The sequence below is a fragment of the Oryctolagus cuniculus genome, chromosome 1 (assembly GCF_964237555.1).
Source record: "Oryctolagus cuniculus chromosome 1, mOryCun1.1, whole genome shotgun sequence".
Taxonomy (NCBI): domain Eukaryota; kingdom Metazoa; phylum Chordata; class Mammalia; order Lagomorpha; family Leporidae; genus Oryctolagus; species Oryctolagus cuniculus.
Genome location: NC_091432.1, coordinates 49,360,767 through 49,384,622, shown reverse-complemented (window position 1 = coordinate 49,384,622; position 23,856 = coordinate 49,360,767). Strand labels below are relative to the sequence as shown.

Sequence of the window (23,856 nt, the reverse complement as noted above, 5' to 3'; positions counted from 1 at the left end):
TAGCACTGTAAGCAGTGATGTCCAACACATCCTAGTGGGGGAACACGCGTGACCAGAGACAGAGTTTGAGGTGACTGAAGACCCCGTGCCAGCTCCGGTTTCTCAGTCTGTTTTCCCTTCCATTCGTTCACACAGAACCTGGAGCCCAAGGCATTCACCGCCTTCCCCTCCAAGATGGTCAAGGGATCCGTGACAATCACCCCCCACACTACGTGAGTTCTGGTGGATTCCATCTGCAAATTACCCAGCAGAGAGAGAGACCGACACCCCACCACCTCAAGCGAAAGGGCAGGCAGCACCCCGGCCACAGTGGGGTCTGCTCCCCATCCCCAGCCGTCTGGGATGGTAGCCTGGGCAGGCACAGAGACCAGGGCAAAGGCCTCAGTGTGTGCAAGCCTGTCTGGACGTCTGTGCTCTCATTCTGCCACTGTGGCACCCCGACATGCTCCCTCTCTCTCCAGACTCAGCCTGCCCATCCGCAAACTGAGGCTCTGCACAACCTGAGTCGCGCTGTGCTGTGGCAATGAGCGAAGGCAGCTTTCTTTCTTCTCCAAGCTCATCTGCAAGCCTCTCTCTGCCTCACTGCCCGGATTCAAGCCTCCCACATCCCGCAGTGAGGGAAAAGCAGGTGTCATTGGTTTTGCTTTACATTAAATATCTGACAGTCCCTCAGAAAGCTGGCCATAAAAGGAAACTGGCTGTTGCCACAGTTGATCACCTAACAACCAATCTTGCAGAGGCAACGAACCAAAAGAGGTATCACCATGGCCATCAAGAAGAGGGAGATTATTAAAGTGAGAGAGGGGAAGGTTAACTTTATGGGCAGAAGGACGACAAGGGCAATATACTTGGCTAAATATCAGCCTAGAATTGCAGTGCTGAGTTCTGCACTTTGAATTTGAGACAATCTCAAGTGCTGGTAATTAGACCTGAGTCTTATCATCACCACTTAATACATGAGTAATGTTTTATAAACACTTCTACATCCGAGGTGTCACTTAATTCTCATTCACAGCAAACATTTCTATCATTTTCAGATGAAGAAAGGAGCCTAAGAGGATAAAGCAACCTGCCCAGGACCACAGAGCTGGGAAACACAGGACAGGCAAGCAGACGCGGACTGGGGGCCAGCGTCGATGCCTGTCCCCGGCTTATTGATGCCTTCCCTCTGTGAGCCAAAAAGAGATGAAGAGAGAGCTTATATTCAGCGTGACTTCATTTATAAATGTGTGTGATCCAACACATTAGCCAAGCTGGGAAGAAGCCAGCTATGCAAATGTTAACAGTGAAGTCCCCAAATATAAAAACAAATGTAGGATGCCAGGAGGGAGCATCCCTGAAATAATTCGGCTTCTCCCACCAAAGCAGGGAGTCTCCACCAGGTCGTCTTGCTCCCCACCCTTGCCCAGCACATTTGGCGATGCCTGGAGACATCTCTGATGTCACAACTGAGGGGTACTATCGGCATCCAGGGGACAGAAGTGAGGGAGGCTGCTACACATGCTATGAGACACAGAATGGCACCTCTGTCCCTGCCCTCAACAGGAAAGAAGAATCTGATTCAACATCCACAATGTTACTCCCCACCTTAGCACAACAGCTAAGTTCCACACAAATGGGGGGTAGGGTAACTTTCCGGAATTGGATCCAAGTTCTTCCTGGCTTAGCCCCAGCTCCACCTCACTGTGTGACCCTGTGCAAGCCTGTAACTGCTCTGGGTCCCATTTCTCTACTGTGGAACAAGTGGCTAGGAGGTGCTGGCGTTCATGAACAGACTGATCCTCGAACATTTCTGTACCTGATGAGACCTGGGATTCTGACTAAAAGGCAAACTTCTAGGTTTAACTTCTGCCTCTGAGAACCTGTTACAGGTGGTTGACAAATTTCAGTTTTAAATGGAAAGCTAAGAAGCAAAAAAATAAAGGGGGAGGGGGCCACCATTGTGCCATAGTTGGTAAAGCTGCCGCCTGCGATGCCAGCATCCTATCTAGGCACCCGTTCATGTCCTAGCTGCTTCACCTCTGATTCAGCTCCCTGCTAATGTGCCTGGGAAAGCAATGGAAGATGGCCCAAGTACTTGGGTCTCTGCACCCACTTGGGAGACTTAGAAGAAGCTCCTGGCTCCAGCTCAGCCCAGCCCCAGGTGTTGCAACCATTTGAGGAATGAACCAGCAGATGGAAGCTCTCCCAACCTCTGCCTCTCTGTAACTCTGCCTTTCAAATAAATAAATAAATTTTTTAAAATTTTTTGAAAAACAGCCATTCACTCTCACAGCTTTGTGTAAACATGATCTATAAATGTAGAGAGTAACACCATCAGCACCCCAGGTGTTAACTTAGAGGCAAGCTCTCTCAAGGGAGATGGAACTTCTCGGCCCAGACACGAGATAGAAGGGAGCAGGTGTGACCACAAAAGCAGCCCCTTCACCTGAGAGGCCACTCATGGAACCAAGCACCACCCACAAACACCCTCAAAGAGGTTGTGTTCCAGCAGGTGGAACTTAGGACGCCAAGTCAGGTGCATTAGCCAACAAGAGCAGAGCCATTCTTGAATCATGAAAAGGAACACCCATGGAAACCCAAACACATGGCACAGGCACTCATTCGCTCCTGGTAGTAACTTGTCCCTTATCAGGTCCTCTGGGAAAGTGTGTCCACAGCACAGATGAGGAAACTGGCAGCAGCGTGCCTCAGGGGTCCCAGCTAAGGGGTGACAGAGCCACGCAAGGTTGAACTTTGACCTGTCTGACCTCTAGGCGCAAATGAAAAGGCACTTTCCGCCATTTGCTCACAGCCCTGTTCCCAGCTCTTCCACCCAGCTGCGAAAGTTTGAGAAAAAAAATCCAGGCTCCAGCTGATGAACCAGATACAAACAGACTAACTTCCTGCGTCTTCCTTTTTATCTTGCATCTTAACTAAAGCATCCTCATCCTGTCCACGTCATCTGCCTAATGACCAGGTAGAGTGACAATGCCGGACCACACCCTGGTAACGGAAGGGGTACAAGGTACAGGTGCAGGGGCTACGGGGCTGTGCCTTGAGCTGAGGCCACTCTCGAAAGGCCCTGACACGAGGAAGGCTCTCCCTCGCCACCTCACCTTTGCCGCCTCCCAGAAGGAAGTGGAGCCAGCTCCTGCAGCAGCCATCACAGGCTTCTAACACAAGGGGAAGTGCTGATCAGATACGGCAGACACATCTTACTCTGGATTCTGGGAGAACCACTGAAAGTTAGCGCCACCCATAAACGTCTTTAAAATGATGTCAGAGCCCCAGTCCAAACCAAATAAATCAGGATCGCAGGCACCAGGTCCTTGGCATCAATGTATTTTTTCAAAGCTCCCCAAGGGCTTCTACTGTGCAGCCAGGGATGGCATTCTCCGGACTACAGCCTTGCAGTAGGGACCCTGGGATCCGACGCCAACCCAGGACGCTCAAAGTTACTGGGGGCACTCAGCAGCAAGGAGAACAGGGGATAACAATAAAGGGAGGCAAGACAGGCTTCCCTTCAAAGGATGGATAACAACCTGACATGGATCATTCAAATGCCAGCTGAAGAGCACAGAACTGCCTTCTTTACTGAGTGCATAAAACCACTGGCTTTTCCCTCTTAAATGCTGGTTCAGTGCACTCAAGGACTACCCTGTGCTAGGCACTAAAGGAAGGAGCAGCAATGTTGCCAACACAGTGCCTCCCCAAGAGGCCACACTGAGAGCACCAAGCAGTTAGCTGTAGGTGGGAGCCCCTGGTGACACGGCGGGGAGGTCAGCCAGGCCGGGCTGAGTCCCAGGAAGGCTTGGGCTCCACCCCCGGGGCCGGATACTCCCACAGGTGCAGCAAGGCCTCAATTCCCAGTCTTTCCTGTGTGACTTGCTCCATCCTGCCAGCCAGCTCTAAAATGCCTAGGGACGCACGGGGCCCATGGAGTCGCAGCTCTATTCATTTCCCTTCTAAATTAACATCTCACCACCCTGAAACAAAGCTGTCAGCACCCAAGAAAGGACCTGGCTGAGAAAGACGGCTAAGGCTGTGTGGGTAGAAGGTCTGGCTGCTGCCTGAGGCCGAGGGAGGAAGGCCAAGGGGGGGAGGCCCGGGGGGGGGGGGGAGGCCCAGGGGGGGATCCTCCCCCTCCCCCACCCCCCTCCCTGACAGCTGCCTTTCCCAGTACCAGAATGCACTCAACCGGCCCTCCCTCCCTGGCCGTGCCCTTCACTCAGACCACTCGGCCAAGGCACCTGGCACTGAAGCACAATTTATCCCCGCTCCAGCCACGTTCCTCCCCCCAGAGAATGAATCCGATAGACCTGCAGTGTCAACAGGAGAGCACGCTCTGAATGCTAATCGCCCCACGAGGTCTGCAGAGGGCACGGGAGAGGCCGGAATGCCGGGCTCCATGGCATGGGCACTCCAGGATTCAGAAACCCTACCTGGCGTTATCGGCAGCAACTTGATGCAGGGACCGCCCTCCCAGTCGCGACAGCAGGAGCCAGAGACCCTCAAGTTTCCTCCAGGGCAACATAAGGCTGGTGGCGAGGGTTGAGCAGGGCCACCTGCAGCCAGTGCACAGCTCTGCTCCGCCCCACTCCACTGAGAGGAGCCAGCAGCAGATGCGGATTTAAAATGCAGCAGGTGAGATTTAGGTTAGATTCACAGACGAACTTCCTGACGGCTAGGGAAGCGCTGGAAAGGCTGACCCATTACTTAAATTTCACCGGGGAGCCACAAGAGGCTGATTGTACTGTACGCCAGGAAGCGAGCGAGCAGCGAGGAGGCGGGCTGTGTGCATGATGAGCAGAAGCAGGGGCCTCAGGCTGGCCCGTGGCTCCCCAAGACCACTGCCACTTTTTGGCTCCTTATCATCAGCTAAGTAGAAAAGCCCATTAATGTGCACTTTTCAAATATTTATTCATTTGTAAGACAGAGTGACAGAGAGGGGGACGGGGAGGCAGAGGTTTTCCACCCACTAGTTCACAACAGCCAGGGCGAGGCCAGAATGAAGCCAGGAGCCGAGAACTCCATGTGGGTCTCCTACGGGGGTGGCAGGAACATGGGCCATCATCTGCTGCCTCCCAGGCACAGGAGCAGGAAGCGGGATCAGAAATACAGGGTAGTCAGGACTCAAACCAGGCACTCCCGCATGGGACGTGGGTAGCCCAAGTGGCTGCTTAATGCACTGCACCACCGAGCCTGTCCTGGTGTGCACTTTTTAATGTGCTTATTCTTTGATGTAGGTATTCCAGTTCCAGGAATAAAACCATAGTTGAATATTTTCATGCATTTTAGGAGGCAAGCGGAAGCAATCTGAATGCCTAACTACTAAACAGGGAGTAATGAAGAAAACTATAGCTCACAGACACCATGGACAATTACGGTAGCACATAACAGTGTTGTAAGGGCTGTGCTGTGATCTGAGCAGCCACGTGATACAGTATGTGAATAAGGCACAGGAAACTGTCATTTTGAATAAAAAATCATGATCCTTTCCAAAAAAGAATGGAGGGAACTATGTTAAAATGTTAGCAATAAGCATCTCTAGGTGTAGATATAAATGTTTTTCCTTCTTTTTTGGCATTTTCTGAATATTCTAAAATAAGCACATTACCTGAATAATCAGAAAACATAGACATTTAACAGGAAAAAAAGAGCAGTCTGTTCTCTGACGTACCCCAGCGCCATGAATCTACTTCATCTGCACAGCCATTATTCCCAGAAAGCGAAACGGTGACACTCAATCTCATACTTGGCAAGACCAACGCACTCTCGCTTCCAAGATGGCCCAGCACACCCACCGCAGCCACCTGAAAACCACTTATCACCACCTCCTGCTCCAAGCCCAGGGTCTTGGCGTTCAGTCACACCGTGGGCCAGAGCCTCCTTCACATCCGATCACACCGCGCCTCTGCCAGTCTTAAAGGCAAGGGAGAGACGCGGGAGCCTGCAAAGAACTGGGATCTATGATGGGACGGACTCCGGGAAACAGGGGCCCCTCCATGCTGAGTGCCCACTGTGGGCCAGGAACTGGGCAGGTCGCGCTCACAGACTGCGAAGTAGAACCCAGCAGCCGTGGTGTATACACGAAGAACCTGTAGCTGCAGAACCCAGGTGCACTCGCTTCAAATCACACGGAGACTACGTGGCAGCACCGGCCACCTACCCTCGGGTCAGGAAGGGGCTTGCCCTCAGTCACCTCCAACACACGTGTCCTTACAGAGAAGGCTGTGGGGACCACACCGCCAGTCTCAGTTCACCCAGATGGGCTACTCAAGGATGCTTGTGTCCTATCTCCACCACAACCCATGGATGCAAAACAGCTCCACATGGACCCCTCAAGGCCCCCCTGGGGCCAAACTCCCCACCTGCCTCCTGGACCCTAAGGCCGACCTTGGACGGAGAGGTGAAGTTTCCTCGGAAGGTCACTCTGGAGGTTCGAGGCTGGTGAGAAGAGGGTGTGCTCGGGCTCTCGCTCATGCTCACAGCCTCTCTGCACCTGGCAGGCCCTGATGCTGCAGGCAGAGGTAGAGAGTGAGGCTGGCTTGTGCTATGTGTCATAACAAGCAAACCTGGGACCAGATCGCAGGTGCCCTGGTCTCTGGACCAGTGAGTCTTCTACCACAGAGCAGCATCCTAACGCCGACTCTGAGGTCTGCACTGTGATCTCAGCCCCAGTACTCGATATTTCAGTCTCATTTTCCTCCTATCATGAGTGAGGGAAATGAGACTGAAATATTGGCAGAAGGTAGGCCCACGCCTACCTCAGGCAGTGTGGTGAGGAACAAGTGGGACGATCAACACACAAGAGCCAGGGCAGGGCCTGGAACACTGCTGGCTCCGCTGTCACACAACCGCCCAGGGGCAGTGGCAGTGGCAGGAATTCTCCACCTAGCTTACACCCGCCCTGAGGGCTTCAGTTTCAAACAGGGCCTTCAGGGTGAGCATTTGGTACAGAGCTTAAGACACTGCTTAGGACAGCTGCATGAGAGCAGCCTGCTCCGATTCTGATTCCTTTGCCAGCTAATGCGCCCCCAGCAGGTGATAGCTCAAGTACTTGGGTCCCTATCACCCTGAAGGAAACCTAGATTGAATTCTGGGCTCCTGGCTTCAGCCTGGCCCAGCTTCAGTTGCTGTAGGCATTTAGGAAATGAACCAACAGATAGAAATTTCCCTTTCTGTACCTTCAAATATATATCATTTTTTTTAAATAAAAAATAAGTAATTTTTAAATAAAACATAAATTGGGCCTGCACCAGCATAGATGGAACTGGCTCTCTCCCTTGCATGGCATGGCCAGTAGCCTCCACCCAGTTTTCAGCTCTTACTGAGATGACTTTGAACATGCTCTCTCCTTTGCCAAAAAGGCTCTCCCTGTCCCACTCCATCCCTTAACACCAACCTGACCTTCAGTGGCACCTCTGAGGGACCCAAACCTAGACTCCATGTTCCAGCCAAGATCTCCCAAGGCAGGGCTCTGAAAGTCAGTCTTCCTCTGTAGAGCAGTTCCAAGTCTCTCCAGCTCACCTGGAAGCAGCCACACCTTCACCTCCATACCTCGGCTCTAGACAAATACCTTCTAGTTGATTCTCAACTCTGAAAGTATGAATAGATGAGTCAATCTCAAAAACCACCCAGAAATTGCCTTTCAGAGAGACTGAGAGGCACAGTCTTCCTGGAGCTCCCAAGTCACCCAGCGTCATCGCAACGTGAACAGAAGCCACAGGCAGCAGGACGGGTTCTCTCACTTAACAGCATGAGTCACACTGGATAAATACCACACAGTCTTTGAAATTCTAAAATCAAGCTTTAAGTTAGCGGGCTCTGCTGGCAACCTAGCAACCCAACCACACTCATTTCCACTTGAGCCTGGTACCTGAACAAGACTGTAATAGGGGGGTTGGACTACAGGCTGGGTCCAGGCACACTCACCTTGTGGAATGGGGGCAAGAGAAGGAGCCCAGGCTGGGCTTGTGAACCCTGCCTCTCCAACCTATCCTCTGTGACCCTGGGTTTGTTAACTGACCTCTTGGAACTTTCTGAATATGTGGGTACTTCAAAGAGTTCATACAGAATGGAGCTAAAACATGTGGTTACTTTGGTGCAAAAATATTGAAATACATACATATTTTGTGGGGTCTTCAAAAAGTTCATGGAAAATGTATTATGAAAAAGTGTGCACAGATGTCAAATTTTTGCACTAAAATAAATTCATCTTTTAATTCGATTTTTCCAAAACATTTTTGAGGTATCTTCATATATACAAAATGAGGTCACTATTCTGACCTTTCTTCTTGTCCCTGAGACAATGAAGCTAGCTGGGCAGGCGAGCTCACTTGGAGAGGGTGCAGACTGGTATAAATGCACTGTTTTCCTGTTGTGAACCAACTCTGGCCACACACTGCCTCTGTCACTGCTGCCATGACCTGCCCAGCCTGTATTTCCATTAAATAGACCAAACAGACTCCAGACACATCCTGAGCAATAACAGCTGCCAAGCTGTTCTGCTGTTCTAGCCACGTTTTTCTCCAAACACACCTGAGACAATGTATATACTCAAGCATAAAATTATTAAAAATTAAAAATATTCACCTTTATTATCCTGTATCACTTTATACCTTGGGAAGCTGCTATAATTTGCACCTGGTTTGAGGGTCCCCAAAGGTTCATGCATGGAAATATAACCCTCATCGTGAAGTTGTAAGAAAGTGGACACGGAATCCGACTATGGTACTTAGAGTTGAGGGGGGGAATGAGGGTTAGTGGGGGGTCATCACGGTGGAGCCCCCATGATTGAATCCTGGTGGCTTTCTATAAGGGGCCTTCAAAAGCTCATTAAAATGTCCACTATTAATAAAAACAAGATATCAATTTCAATTTTTTTTATACCAACAATAAGCTTATCTTTTAATTCAATTTTCCAGGAATTTTCTGCAATACCTTCATAAGAGAAAGACCAGAGGATAAAGACACACATACCACCTGTCCCTGCTTCCTGCCACTGCTTCAAGACTACCAGCAAGAAGGCATCATTAGGTAAGTGCCGTTACCTGGGACTCCAGACCCCAGAATCAAAACAAACCTCCTTTCTTTATAAAGTTACCCAGTCTCAGGTATCTCATTTTAGTAACACAAAACACGTTGATACAGAAATTCTGGTTTAAAAAAAATAAGCTAAAAAGCTGAGTTTTGGTCCTGGCTCAACTGAAAATTATTCTGTATGCCCAGGTCACTTCTTCCTCTTGCTCATCCCAGTAAGAAAATAAAGAAGATAATCTGTTTCCTTCCAGTCCTGATAGAGAGATTTATCATCAAATGACCCAACTAAGTGAAAGAATCCAAGGAGGGAACTTTTCAAAAAGACAGCGAATCCCACTCGATATAATTAGAATCATTTATCTTAACACCAGAGAGAGAGGATAAGGGAGGGAGTGACGGAGAGCCGGGCGCCATAGCTTTCTTCATCTCAGAGCCCGACTTCGTGCTTGCCTTTTATGGGATTGTTGTGTCGGCAGATTTTCCAAAGAGACGGCCCTGAATTCTGTAATGAGACAATCTGGATTTGGATCTCAGCTTGAGTGGCTTATTAATTTTATCACCTTAGGCAAGCCATTTAACCTGTTAGTCCCTACAATTATAAAGTGGGCAATACCTCTCCCACAAGGCTGATGGGAGATTAAGCATGAGTAACATGGATAAAGCACCTGGAGCAGGGCTTGCACTATCACTACTCCGCCTGCACCTGATCCACTGAACACACATCTCCCTCTCTCACTTCACCATCACTCATCTTTCTCCAAAGTCTCTAGCACAGTATTTCACATAAAATAAAAACCTTGACCTGAATTTGCAGAGACACAAAGCTTATAGAAAGAGTGCCTGCTGCAAGACCCGAAACTTGATATGCTCAGAGATGTATAAATAACAAGCGAATCTCCCCTGACATAAACAAATGTCTCTACTTCCTTGAAAGGAGAAAAGTCTTTAGAGGCCGGTGTTGTGGCAAAGAGGGTTGAGCTGTTGATTGCAAAGCTGGCATCTCATACAGGAGTGTGTGTTCAAGTCCTGGCTGCTCCACTTCCAATCCAGATCCCTGCTGATGCACCCAGTGAAGCAGTGGAAGATGGCCCAAATACTTGGGCCCCTGCACCCACATGGGAGACCCTAGTTGAAGTTTTTCTGGCTCCTGGCTTTGGCCTGGCCCAGCACCAGTTGTTGTGGCCATTTGAGGAGTGAACCAGCAGATGATTCTTTTCCACTTGCCCTTCATATAAGTAAATACTTTAAAAAAAGATATATTATATATATATATTTATATATAGTCTTAGGAAACCCACTGAAATGTAAACAGTGGTTGCCTTTGACATTTGGTCCCCAATCCCCTCTTCTTTTTCCTTTGTAATGCTCTAAATTTCCTGCAGTGTATACACAATTGGCAAAATGATATCTGACTACCTGACTCAGCTGTCACTCCATTTCCCAGTAAAAGGACAGGACCGACAACACCTGCCTGGACGACCTGGCCAGGCGACCTCAGGAGTCGCAGCCCAGGTCTGAGCCATGGAAAGCTCTTCTCTGCCAGAGCTCTGGAACCTCCTGAGCGCACCTGCAGCCCCGCCAGTTTCTCTTCACTTTTTGTTCCACACCAGACCTTTATTTGTGTCCCTCCTTCACAAACATTGTAAACAGAGAGTAACCTGCAATGCTGCAGCTTTTTTTTTTCTTTCTTTCTTATAAACACCTCCAAAAGTAATGAGAATAAATTTGGGGCCGTGACGGTAACTCTGCTAATGAGCACCACTTATGTTTGAAACTCCACCAGCCGTGAGCCCTTATTTTCAGAGGAGTTTTTTTTCTTTCCTCCTTTTTGAATGTTTTTTCTAACACATTGGAAACTTCAGTCCTCCGTGCTCACTGGCAGATCACTCGGAGCAGAGAGGAGGAGGCAAAACAGCTCACTGGAAGCAGGAGAAAGACAGATGGGACCTTGAAAATTCTGAGCCTTTTGGTAGCTTCTAGACCAAACATTTCCCCTGCCTAAAGTCCAATCAGACTAGCAAGCTCTGTCTTCACAGGCACCTCTGAGGGTGACTGCAAGAGGGTTACAGTTCCACGCAAGTGACAAAGTGCACAGCCAAGACGGTGGCGTGCCCCTGAGCTCCACAAAGCCAAAGGCTGTGGGGCCACAGGGGGTTCCAAGAGGACAGACGGACCAGGAAGAACCTCCTCTCCTCATGTGTCAGCTCGGATCCAGAGCTGGCCTGGGACGCTAGGCTGGGTCTGAGGCAGACAGACAGGGCACAAGCATCCTTGCAGCAACTCTGCTTAACTCCTCCTCTTGCAGACACAAGTCTTCAGGGACACAATATGGCCACAGAGGGTCAGCTCCCCCCAAAATAAAAACCACAACTCCATGTGGGAAATACTTAACTGCATCATAAACCATGGTAAGAATTCAGCGGAATAACACAGCAAAGCACTTGGGACCGCGTCTGGTACATGGGAAGCTATCAGGAACACATAATGGCGCAGTACAGTTTTGCATACATTATCCCCTTTGATCATGAGGACAACTGTGTGAGGCAGGTCTTGCTGTTCTCCCAGGACACTGGCTCAGGGAGATAAAAGCACGTGTAGTCACACAGCTGACAGTGGCAGGGATCCACACTCCTAGGCTGAGCATTCCCTAGCCCTGGCTACACCCCAGCCGGCTACCTTTCCAGCTCAGGTCTCCAAGGCCTCTCTGAACAGTTAGAAGCCAGAACCAGGTTTGATGTAAAAGTCAGATGACACCCTTCCAGGACAGCGGTCACATCCGACCCTTGGAGCCTGGATATGGCTTACGGTAGCAGCACAAAATGACATTTCTGACATTTTCTACTAAGAGCTCTCTCAGCTGATGATCTGAGATCCCCTGGCTGCTTTAATTAATAAAAAAATATAACAACTATCAATTAGGGAGCACTGTGTTAAATCCTTCGCAAACATTTCATGTAATCCTCACAATTATCCCAGGAGGAGGGGGAATCCTTATCCCTAATTAACAGGCAAAGGAACAGACTCGGGCTCAAGGACACAAGGCTGATAAGTAGCAGAAACTGAGTTTGAATCCATGTCCCTGGAGACAGCCACACAGGAGCTGCCTCAATTAACCCCTTCCTCTCTCCCTCATTCCTAGCTACCCACAGGGCACAGGCCTGGTATACTGACCTCTCTTCCCTTCACCAGAGACAGTGCAAACCTCAGTGGGCAACTTCATGCTTTTGCAAACCAATGCTGCAAAGGCTGCCAGGGTCTCCATTCTCTGTCCCCTCCTCATCTTGCCGGATTCCACCGCTCTCTTAGCCTGAGTGATTTCTGCTGCCTCCCACCCCAGGAAAAGGTTCCAGTCACAGCTGCTGCTGGAGAACTCAATAATGACCACCATCAGCCCAGCGCCTTGAGAAAGGGAGAAGCTGCTGCAGAGACAGACCCCTCCTTATCCCAGGTGTGGGGGAGTCAGGTCCTGGGACAGACGCCTCTGCTAACCACAGCCTGCACAGATGTGAAGCCCCAGACACACATCTCCAGACCAGCCCTGCAACCCATATTGACCCTGACCCCCAGGCGCTCCTCACAACCTCACCACTTCTATGATAGCTGCCTCACTTTTCCCAAAATCCCTGATGCGCTCTCTCTTAATTTACAGTGCCCCTGGGGACACTACGACTCATCTACTCCCTACACAGTCACCTTGGGTCGCTTCTCCAGGCAGTGGCTGGCCATCACCAATGCCTATTCAACCACAGCCAGCAGTAGGCGCAAAGGTGAGCAGACATTAGGTGGCAAGTGTGGGCAGTCCGCCCATCACAGAAAACACTTGTCCCCAGTCAGGGCCATCTCCAAACCCTCAGCACAGAGGGCCGGCAGCTCTGGGTGGAGACAGTGACACTCTGAAAGCAAGTGCCCTGAGTGCTGGGGGAGGGTGCCACTGAACACATACCACCAACACAGGTGTTAGGACAGGCAGCGTGGATTCCCCAACAAGCCAAGGCTTCAGGGCCCACAGCCGCTCTGAAGCCAAGCCCTCCTGCCCTCATCTCCTCCCTGGATGAGACAGGACTGTGTGTGTCTGGGTGGCCATCGGGGCAGCCCAGCCCATGGAGACCAGAGTGGGGATGCAGGTGAACCCAGCAAACCAAGTCACCACTGATGAAGCCAACAGAAAACTGTGTGGAGGGGGCAGAGACAGAAAGTGGGGAAGCACAACAGCTCATCTGCAGAATCTCTCTGATGAGACACACAGCCCATACCCCCAGCCCCGCCCCCCATGGCCCAGCCAGCCCTCCCTCCCTTTGTTGAGCCCGGCCCCCTCTTCACTTCTGCAGAGTGTCAGCTTCCAAGATGAGCGCAGCCTCCTTCTCATCACACTCTCCCTGTCTGCAGGAAGGTGTACTCCAGCCTAAGTCCACAGAGATACTGATTCCCAAGTCTCCAAGGCTTGGGCTCCCAGGAAAGCTGGATCAGCGGATTCTCCAGTCAGCCTCATCCACAGCTCTCCTGGACGCACTGAGCTCCCCATCCAGAAATACCCCAGCACACACACAGTCACCTGTGTGCCTACCAGCCCTAGAATCCACCCTCTCCCTGTCAGGGGGAGGGAGACTGAAACTGCCGGAGGGAGCGGCTCCCCTTCCCCCTCTGCATCCCTACCTGGACCTGGAGGGCCCTGGGAGAGACAGGTTAGGTGACTTCACCTTACCCCACTCTCCTGCACTCCTAGGGACTGAAAACACAGCCCAGGGCACCTGTGGAATTGTGAGCCGGTTATCAGGCCTCCAGCTGGGCTGGGACAGCCTTTCTCAGAACACTTCAGATTGTCTGCTCAGAAACTTGACTCTCCTACCCCTGGTCTGGAAGCCTAAACAGGAGGCTGCCTAGCGGCAAGGGATGGGAGTGAAGCTGGACTGGGAAGGCAAGGGAAGAAAGGCACAGGCTGGCGCCCAGGTAAACCGAGGGACCTCCCTTCCTGCTGTCCCAGTGGCAGGGAGGAGGAATCCCTCCAGCAGGGGGCTGGTCCCAGGGGGGAGTGCCTGCATCCTTCCAGAAGACAGAACCAAACACCTGGGCTCAAACCTTGACTACCAAAGTCAAAAAGAAAGGCAGTGGGTGGGTGGCTGGGTGGGAGGGGGCTACAACCCACTAGTCTCATTTCCAGATCCCCTCTTGCCAGCCTACACACATTAATAATTAACTTGCCTACCCAGCAGCTCCTGGCATGGCCGTAAAAGATGAGTAATGGCACCCTAGCCCCGGCCCCATGCCTGCCGGCTCCAGGGCTCCGGGCAGCTGGGACCAACGCCTGGAACAAAGCCTCTGCATTCCTCCGGGAAGGTGTGTCTGAAACCAGAGCTGTCACGGCGCAAGGCTGGCCCCTTACCTCCTCCTCAGCCGGCTCCCGGCTAGCGTGGGTGGAGAGGCTCGGGGAGGAGGAGGAGAGGCAGGCGCCCTGGGGCGCCAGGAGAATCAGGTGCCCACCACCGGCCCCCAGCCCCCTCCACCGCTGGCCGGCTGCTGTCCCCACCAATGCTGCGCGTCCCCCCAATAACAACAGGGTCGGGAAGCCCCTCGGTCTGCAGAGAGATAATCCTGTTACCGCGTATGCAGGCTGCACTTGGAAACCGGGTTCTTAACCACAGCAAGGCAGCTCCCTGGGCGCCCTTCCCGAGGAGTGACCCAAAGCCGGACACCGGCTCGGGGAATCCTCTAGCTGAAACTCCGCCGGCGAGCGGCAGCTCCCACGCTGATGGCCGGCCGGGCACTAGCCAGCTCCCCGCACGCCCGCGCCCCCTAAAGTTCCCGCGCGCGCGCACACACACCTGCAGGCCCCGCGGGCGGCGGGGCACACGTCCCGGAGCGGACACCGCCGCGGCTCCATGCGCCCACGCCGTGGGCCCCGGCGGGCCACCGGTCAGCGGCGCCGGGCAACTGAGCGCACCGGGGCCTCAGTGCACGCTCCTCCTCGTCCTCGCCTGGCCTTCCCGAAGAGCCCACACCCACTTGACATCAGCGCCGACCACAGCACGCGGCGAGGCGCCAGACGGCGGACCCCAGCCGCCCCGGGCGCGCCCCAGGTGCTGCCACCGCGGGGCCGGGACTGCGCGTCCAAAAGCGGCACATCCCTTTCCTTGCAGAGGATGCTGCGAGCCCGGGGCGGCTGAAGACGGAGGAGGGGGAGGGAAACCCGCGGAGCCGGCAGGACCTGCGGCCTCTCGGCGGCGCTGCTCTGGCGCGCGGCCAGCCACCGGCAGCCCTGACAGCCACTGCCGCAATTACCCATCGACTGTGACGCCCCGGCCGTAGGTGACCCGAGGGTCGCTGTCCTCTTCTTGCCAAGCAGCCCTCCAAGAGCCCTGACCTTGGATTCCCTTCCCCAGTATGATTCAAGGAGGCTCCCTGAACAACCCCTCCCCTAAACTGCAGCGCTGCAGCCAGGGAGGTATGCCGGGCGGGTTGTGGTTCTGGACCCCAGCTCCCCCCCCCCCGGGGGGGGGGGCGTTCTCTGGCACCCTGCGAAGCAGACCATACCCTCTGGCTTGGCTCTAGCCTGGGGCCTCTCTGCTGTGTCCGTTCTTGCTCTCTCTCTTCCCTCCACGCCCTTGGCAATAGGGGACAGCTCCCCTTGACCCTGCAGGCAATCAGAAGCAGCACCACCCAGCAGCCCCCACAGGCTTCTCACTCATTCATTAGCATCCATGCACATATTCAAACACTTATTAAGGCTCAGTGTGTGCCAGCAACAGAGAGATGGTAAAAAGTTTCTGCACTCAGAGCCCATACAGATCCCATCAGGGCGCAATATTAAATACAGAACAAAGTAATCACAGCGGGGACAAGGGCATTAAAGGGAGGAGGTGCTCTAAGAATGCTCAGGGGAGCCCTAACCTCTCTTGGCAGTCAGGAAAGGTGCCCCTGAGGAAGTGGCACTTGAGTGGCTGGGGCATGGAGAGAAGTCTTCCAGGAAGCAGGAGAGTTTGGGCAGGGTGTTACTAAGGTGTGAGCCCTCTCCCATTCACAGGTGGGGATGACAAAGCAGAAGCAAGTCACTGGGGGCTGGCGCTGTGGCACAGCGGGTTAATGCCCTGGCCTGAAGTGCTGGCATCCCATATGGGTGCTGGTTCGAGACCTGGCTGCTCCACTTCCGATCCAGCTCTCTGCTGTGGCCTGGGGAAGCAGTAGAAGATGGCCCAAGTCCTTGGGCCCCTGCACCCACGTGGGAGACCTGTGGAGGAAGCTCCTGGCTCCTGGCTTTGGATCGGCACAGCTCCGGCTGTTGCGGCCAATTGGGGAGTGAACCAGCGGATGAAAGACCTCTCTCTTTCTCTGTCTCTCCTTCTCTCTCTGTGCAGGAGGGGCACAGGGGGCTCTCGGGCTGTGCAGGACAGTAGGGCTAGCTGACCAAAGCAGCGCTGGCAGCTCTGCCTGCCCCACCTGGCTGAAAGAGCACTGATCATAGACCCGAAAGCTTCCTTCCAGCTCCTTCTCCATCATCAGTGTGCTTGCTGTGTGGCCCTACAGAAATCCTGACCCCTGGTTCCACTGTCCTTGTCTACAGTGAGGGGTGCAGGACAGGCACTTGGTGGGGCACTTAAGACGCCATTTGGGATGCCTGTAGCCCATGATGGACTGCCTGGGTTTAAGTCCCAGCTCAGCTCCCAATCCCAGCTTCCTTCCAATGCACACTCTTGGAGGCAGCAGGTGATGGGTCAAATGGCTGGGTTTCCACCACCCATGCTGGGGACCTAGATTTTGGTGCCAGCTCCCAGCTTTGGCCTGGCCCAGCCCTGGCTGGTGCAGATTTTTGGAGAATGAAGGAGTAGAGGAGAGGTTGATCTCTCTGCCTTTCAAAAAAGCAAAAATAAAGAAAATGAAGGGTGAGATTAGGACAGTATTTCTCCATATACTTTTTTTAAGCCCATACCCCCTTTTGGATAAACACACAAATGTCATTCGCATTCTGCAGCTTCTATGACGACAAGACACCAAATTATTTTTTAAATCAAAAATTATAATATTAAATATGCTTTTTAAAACAGCATATGACTTTTAAGTATTAAGCCATATGCTGCCTTTAGATGTCTGTTGAAGATAGTTGGAGGTTGGAGTACAGAAAAGGCCTCCAAGTTCACCCTTCTATTATCTGTCCTGACCTCCCATATAACCCGGCCCCAGCATTTATCACCTCCTGCCTCCTTTCTTCAGTTCTTCCAAGGATAAACTGGCAGAAGTCCTGGGTCATCAAAAACAGGCATGCTGTAGAAGACACTTCTGAATGATAATTTCCAGTACTGCAAGGAAATAGACACTTGAAGGAAGCATAATGTTCCTGGGGACAATGTGGCAATATGAGTTAAAAGCCTTAAAAACATTCCTGTCTTCCAAACTACCAATTCCACATCTAAGAATTTGCCCACAAGACATAACTGTGGAGGGGCACAAGGACTTATCCACAAGGGTGTTCATTTCACCACTTTTGTATCAACAAATAATTGGAAATGACCTAAATATACAACAGTACCTTGGTTAATAAACTGTGGTACATCCTTACAATGAAACTTTTTAAGTGATATGTACCCAATGAAGATAAACAGGAGGTTACAATCATCTTTACTCTGTGTGTGTGTATATGGGGTGTGTGTGTGTGTGTGTGTGTGTATGGGGAGTGTGGGGGGAGTATGTGTGTGTGTGTTGTGTGTTAGGTGTGTGGTATGTATGGGTGTATGTATCTGTGTCGGGTGTGTGTGGTATATGTGGTGTGTGGGGGTATGGTGTATGTGTGTGGGGTGAGGGGTATGTGTAGGAGGGGGTGTGTGGGGTATATGTGTTGTTTGTGTGGTATGTGGTGTGTGTGTATGGTATATGTGTGGGGGTGTGTGGTATATGTGGTATGTGTGTGGGGTATATATGTGTGGTGTGGAGGTATGTGTGGTATATGTATATGATGTATGTAGTGTATGTGTGGTGTGAAGGGTGTGTGTGTGTGTGGTGTAGGTGTGTGTGGTGGGAGGGTGGGGGGTGTATGTGTGTAGGGGTATGTGTATGTGTGATATATGGGGGGTATATGGTGTTACGTGGTGTGTGTGGGTGTGGTATGTGCGTGGGTGTGTATGTGGTATATGTGGTGTGGGGGGTATATTTGTGTACATGTGTGTGGTGTCTATATGTGGTATGTGTGGGATGTATCTGTGTGTGGGGTATGGGTGTGTGGTGTGTACATGGTGTATGTATGTGTGGTGTAGGGAGTGTGGTGTGGGGATATGTGGGGGTGGGGGATGGGGATATATATGTGTGTGGTGTATGTGGTATATGTGGGGTGTGTGTGTGGTATGTGGTGTGTGGTGTATGTGTGTGGTGTGCTTGTGTGTATCGGGTGGGGGGTCTGGCAGCTGGGAGGAGATACTGGCAGGTACCATCTATGCAGCTGCATGGTGTTCATTTTTCTTACTGGCTGACTCAGGACCTGCTCCCTGAAGCTAGGTGTGTTACCATTACAGCACATCAGCCTCACAACAAGTAAATCTATTAGCCCATATTAAAGTTATAGAACCTTCATATTAAAACAGAGTGAAATAAACCTTACAGGCAAGCAGGAACACACTTCATTTCTCCATCACCAACCACTACCATCAGGGATTTCACAGTAATCGTAAAGGTAAAATGGTTTTGCCCTCAGACCCTTTAACTTCACATAAATTTTTCAGTTGTTTTTTCCTTGGGTCTAGCTCAATCATTTTCAAACCTAAGCCTGCATAAGAATTACTGTCCATGGTGGTTAAAGATATGTTCAACCTTCTAAGTTGTTTTTACCTTATATTCTGACTTCAGAACCTAATCTCTGGGTGAAAGTTTAATAAGAGTATCTATGAGAAATATATTTTCCAATATGCAAACAATGTTGAAATTATAGTTGATTTTTACTTACTCCCTTGGGACTACTTTCCAAACTGACAATAAACATATTTTACTCTGGAAGTCAGAACATAAAATGCTGCTTTAAATTAACTGGGCTAAGGGGTGGGTGTCGCGGTGTGGCAGGTTAAGCCACTGCTAGGGAAGACCCCATCCCATATCCAAATGTCTGATTTGAGCCCCTGCTACTACTCCACTCCTCCAATCCAGCTTCAGCTTCCTGCTAATGTAGCTGGGATGCAGCAGGCGATGGGCCAGGTACTTGGGTCCCTGCCACCCAAATGGGAGACCTGGATGGAGTTCCTGGCTCCTGGCTTCAACCTGGCCCAGCCTCAGCTATTATGGACACTTGAGGAGTGAACCAGCAGAAGGTATCTTTTTTTAAAATAGATAAAACTGGTATCCATCCACCAGTTCACTCCCCAGATGGCCACAATGACCAAGGCCAGGCCAGGATGAAACCAGGAGTTAGGAGCTTCTTCTAGGTCTCCCATGTGGGTGGCAGAGGCCCAAGCACTCAGGCCATCCTTCACTGATTTCCTAGGTGCATTAGCAGGGAGTGGGCTGGGAAATGGAGTAGACAGGACTCAGACCAGTACTCTTATGGGATACCAGCTCTACAGGCAGTGGCTTAACCCACTGCACCACACCACCAGCCTCCACTCTGATTTTCAAAGAAAACAATGAGTTAAATAATAACTGGGCCAAAAACTTTCCAAAAGATAAGCTGATGAAAGGAAACTAGACCTTGACTTTAAAAGGGGTGCCCTCTGCCTGGCTCTTCATATCCCTCCCTCTGCAAGCTCTGATACTGCCCTAGTTGGTGCCCCAACACCCAAGGACAGTCAGTATGCTGTCGCTAGGATACCACGCAGGAAAAACTGGCAAGAAAATTATTTTTACATTTACCTCCTGGGCTGTGCTTACAATATGCTCAGAAGCTTAAAGGTTCCAAAAACGAAGCAGCCATGACCATTAGCTAATAGCTCTGTCCAGAACTCCCCCAAACTCTCTACCAAATAGTCTGGGTTCTTAGGCAGCGGACAACACATTAAGAACAGGACCAAAAAATGTTCACCCTCCAGCACCGTGGCTCACTAGGCTAATCCTCCACCTTGCAGCGCCGGCACACCGGGTTCTAGTCCCAGTCGAGGCACCAGATTCTGTCCCAGTTGCCCCTCTTCCAGGCCAGCTCTCTGCTGTGGCCCAGGAGTGTAGTGGAGGATGGCCCAAGTGCTTGGGCCCTGCACCCCATGGGAGACCAGGAGAAGTACCTGGCTCCTGCCATCGGATCAGCGCAGTGCACCGGCCGCAGCGCGCTGGCTGCGGCGGCCATTGGAGGGTGAACCAACATCCAAAAAGGAAGACCTTTCTCTCTGTCTCTCTCCCTCACTGTCTACTCTGCCTATCCAAAAAAAAAAAAAAAGTTCACCCTGCCTTTCCCAGCACAGCGGTGCCACCATGCACACAGGCAAGGACTAACTGAATACAGGTGAGTCATAATTAGGTGGGACTCAGCCAACAACTGGCTGGCTGACCTGTGCCTCAGCTTCCCCATGGTAGTCTAATAAAGGTCTCACTTTCCTTTTAGGGAGGTTGATGGAAAAGCACTTGATTAAAGGGAACAGCATCACCCCAGTGTATGGCTTTACTATATTTTTTAAAAGATTTATTTATTTGGGGCCAGTGCTGTGGCATAGGTTAAGCCTCCACCTGCGGGTGCCGGCATCCCATATGGGTACCGGTTTGTGTCCTGGCTGCTCTTCTTCCAATCCAGCTCCCTACTGATGGCCAGGGAAAGCATTGGAAGATAGTCCAAGTGCTTGGGCCCCTGCACCCACATGTGGCTTCAGATCGGCTGAGTTCTGGCCATTTGGGGAGTGAACCAGCAGATAGAAGACCTCTCTCTATATATAACTCTACCTCTCAAAATATTTATTTATTTGAAAGTCCAAGTTATTGGGTGGGGGGTGAGAGGATCTTCCATCCACTGGTTCACTCCCCAGATGCCTGCAGTGGCCAACACTGGGCCAGGCCAAAGTCAGGAGCTGCTTCCAGGTCTCCTATGTGGGTCTTTGCTGCTTTTCCCAGGCCATAAGCAGGGAGCTGGATCGGAAACGAACAGCCGGGACTCAAACCATTGCCCATATGAGATGCTGGCGATGCAGGCAGCAGCTTTACCCACTATGGTACAAAACCAGGCCCAGGTTATTATCACTTAATGAAAGTATATGCTATGACTTTTGTGGGGAGAAAGGAGCTGATTAGTTGTAGGTGTTTAGCACAAGGCTATTAAACAATATGTCTTATACTTTGAGCTTTTCAAGAACTTACAAGGTAGGTAGCATTGTGGTGCCCAGTTAAGCCACTGCCTGCTAGCCAGGCATCCCACATGACCACCAGTTGGTGTCTCGGCTGCTCCACTTCGCATCCAGCTCCCTGCTAAGGTGCCTGGGAAAGCAGCAGAAGATGCCCCAAGTCTGTGGGCCCCTACCATCCATGTGGGAGACCTGAATGGAGTTTCAGGTTCCTGGTTTCAGCCTAGTTCAGCCCAGGCCATTGAAGCCATTTGGGGAGTGAACCAAAGGATAGACGATGATCTCTTTATCTCTCTGTAACTCAGCCTTTCAAATAAATAAATCTTTAAAAAAAAAAAATAGACCTAGAGGGTTCACAGACCAAAGGAGTGAGCAAAGATAGGAAAGACAGTTGTGTTGACTCTCTCTTGTTCATAACTCATGGACTCCTAAATCAAAGACATAAGGCAGAAGGATTAAACTCCAAGCTGGGGCCCCAGGCTTCTCAAAACACTGTAGGCAGAACCACCAGGGCAGGATCTAAAGATGAAGGATGCTTGTATTATTTGGCCACGTTAATTCAATAACCATTTAATTCCCTACCAGGCATTGCAAATACTCACATCCTGTGCTCAAAATAGAATGCACAACTTCCAAGCCAGATAGAGCTGCCATCATCAGGTTACATTTTAAATTCACCCAGGGTCTAATCAAGCTGATTTTACTGTTATTGTGTCTTTAAACACGGGGCCTTTTTTCAAGAGTGTGAACAAAGGGCAGGAAAGCATGAGCATGAAGGGCTGGGATCTTGATTATCACGGAGCTGTTTCTGTTCATAGGCCCACCAGACTCCCCCAGCCCTCACACAGCCAGACAACAGCACAGGACCAGCAGTGAAGTACTCTGGCTCATGTGAAGTGAAACACTGCACACACTGCCCAAGGAGAACAAGGCGGGCCTGGGACTCAGGGCCCAAGGATCGTTGAGGGGGGGAAAAAGTCCACGTGCTCCATAGTTGGAGGCCAAAAGCCATTCATGTAAGAGTATTAATAAATGAACAGTAATCAAATAAACAGATGCATGCATTAAAAAAAAATCAAAGAACAGAAGCCGGGTTAAGCTCCTGCCTACAGTGCCAGCATCGCATATGGGCACCACTTCATGTCCTGGCTGCTCCTCTTCTGATCCAGCCCTCTGCTAATGGCCCGGGAAAGCAGTGGAAGATGGTCCAAGTGCTTGGGCCCCTGCACCCATGTGGGAGACCTGGAAGAAGCTCCAGGCTTCAGCCATTGCAGCCATATGGGAAGAGAAACAGTGCATGGAAGACCTTTCTGTCTGTCTTTCCCTCTGTCTATAACTCTGCCTCTCAAATAAATAAATAAATCTTAAAAAAAAAAAAAGAACAAATCCCAACCAGAAAACACCTAATTAGCTGGAACACATGTATGATCTCCATTCTTCCATCTTAACCAGAATAACCCTGGGTTAAAAATGCACATTCAAGGGGTTAGCATTGTGGTGTTAGGTTAAGCCTCCACCTGCGGTGCAATATCTCATATGGGAGTCCCAGCTGCTCCAGTTCCAATCCTGCTCACTGCTAGTGCATCTGGAATACCAGCAGAGGATGGCCCAAGTGCTTGAGCCCCTGCACCCACATGGGAGACCAGGATGAAGTTCCTAGCTCCTGGCTTTGGCATGGCCCAGCCCTGGTTGTTGTGGCCATTTGGGAGTGAACCAGCAGATGGAAGGTGTGTATCTCTGCCTCTCTCTCTTCCTTTCTCTAACTCTGCCTTTAAATAAAAACAAATAAATCTTAAGAAAAAAAAAGAGAGAGAGACCACTGGTGCAACACAGGTGAGAGGATGGGGACCACAATGGTGGCAGTGAGAAGCTGGGAAGGTTTCAGCTTTGCAAATGTCTGGTGGTACAGGCAACACAATAAAGATGATGTCCAGGCTTTAGGTTTAGCAATTAAATGGATTCCAGTGTTATTCCCTAAGCTGAGTAAGCCTGGGGGAAGGACAAACTAAAGGGAGGGATGAGTTTGACATGTCCATCGGATGTCCCCGTGGAGAAGTCACAAAGGCAGGGAGCTGTGGTGCCTCCACTGAGGCGAGAGGTCAGGGGATGGAGCCAGTGCCATGTCACTATCCTGCAGCTCTCCCAGCCACTGACTTCCAGCTGCTGGGAGGCCAAAAGCACCTGCCCGCTGGCCACCTGTGAGCCAGCAAGCTCAGCATCCACGGCCATGCTCAGATCTGGCTTCTAGAAGCCCATGGAAGTGGCATTCTTTTAGGATGACCTCCAACTTCCCAGGGCTCCTGAAGACAGTAGGCAGCGTGCTGGCCCTGGAGGAGAGGCTGGAGATGGGGGCTGTGGAAGCAAGTCCCTGGGCGCCCGCCAGCCTGCGAGAAGAAGGCTCCCTCGCCCCTCTTCCACGTCAACACTCCTTTTTTTGGCCCTCCTATCATGGCAGCCCATCCGAGTGTGAGGCCCTGGAACCACCGGCGAGGGCCTGAGTGCCATGATAATGAAAGGGTTTCCAAAATAAGCTTCCCCATCCAGGCTTCCCAAATGCCCAGCTGGCGCCCCGCAACCTCGCGTGATAAAATACTTTCAGTATGGA

At 51.2% G+C, this 23,856-nt stretch overlaps 1 protein-coding gene across 7 annotated transcripts in view; it reads right to left on the bottom strand.

Annotated features, from left to right (window-relative positions):
- Window positions 1–23,856, bottom strand: part of PLEKHA7 (pleckstrin homology domain containing A7) — a 221,816-nt gene that overhangs the window by 120,219 nt on the left and 77,741 nt on the right. The window contains exon 1 of one of the 7 annotated variants that reach the window (XM_051833957.2): window positions 14,844–15,164. The exons of the other annotated variants lie outside the window; for them this stretch is intronic. Coding sequence (XP_051689917.2) covers window positions 14,844–14,902 — 59 coding nt within the window. The 5' untranslated portion in view covers window positions 14,903–15,164. Of the gene's footprint in view, window positions 1–14,843; window positions 15,165–23,856 lie in introns of those variants that run through there. 7 annotated transcript variants of the gene reach the window in all.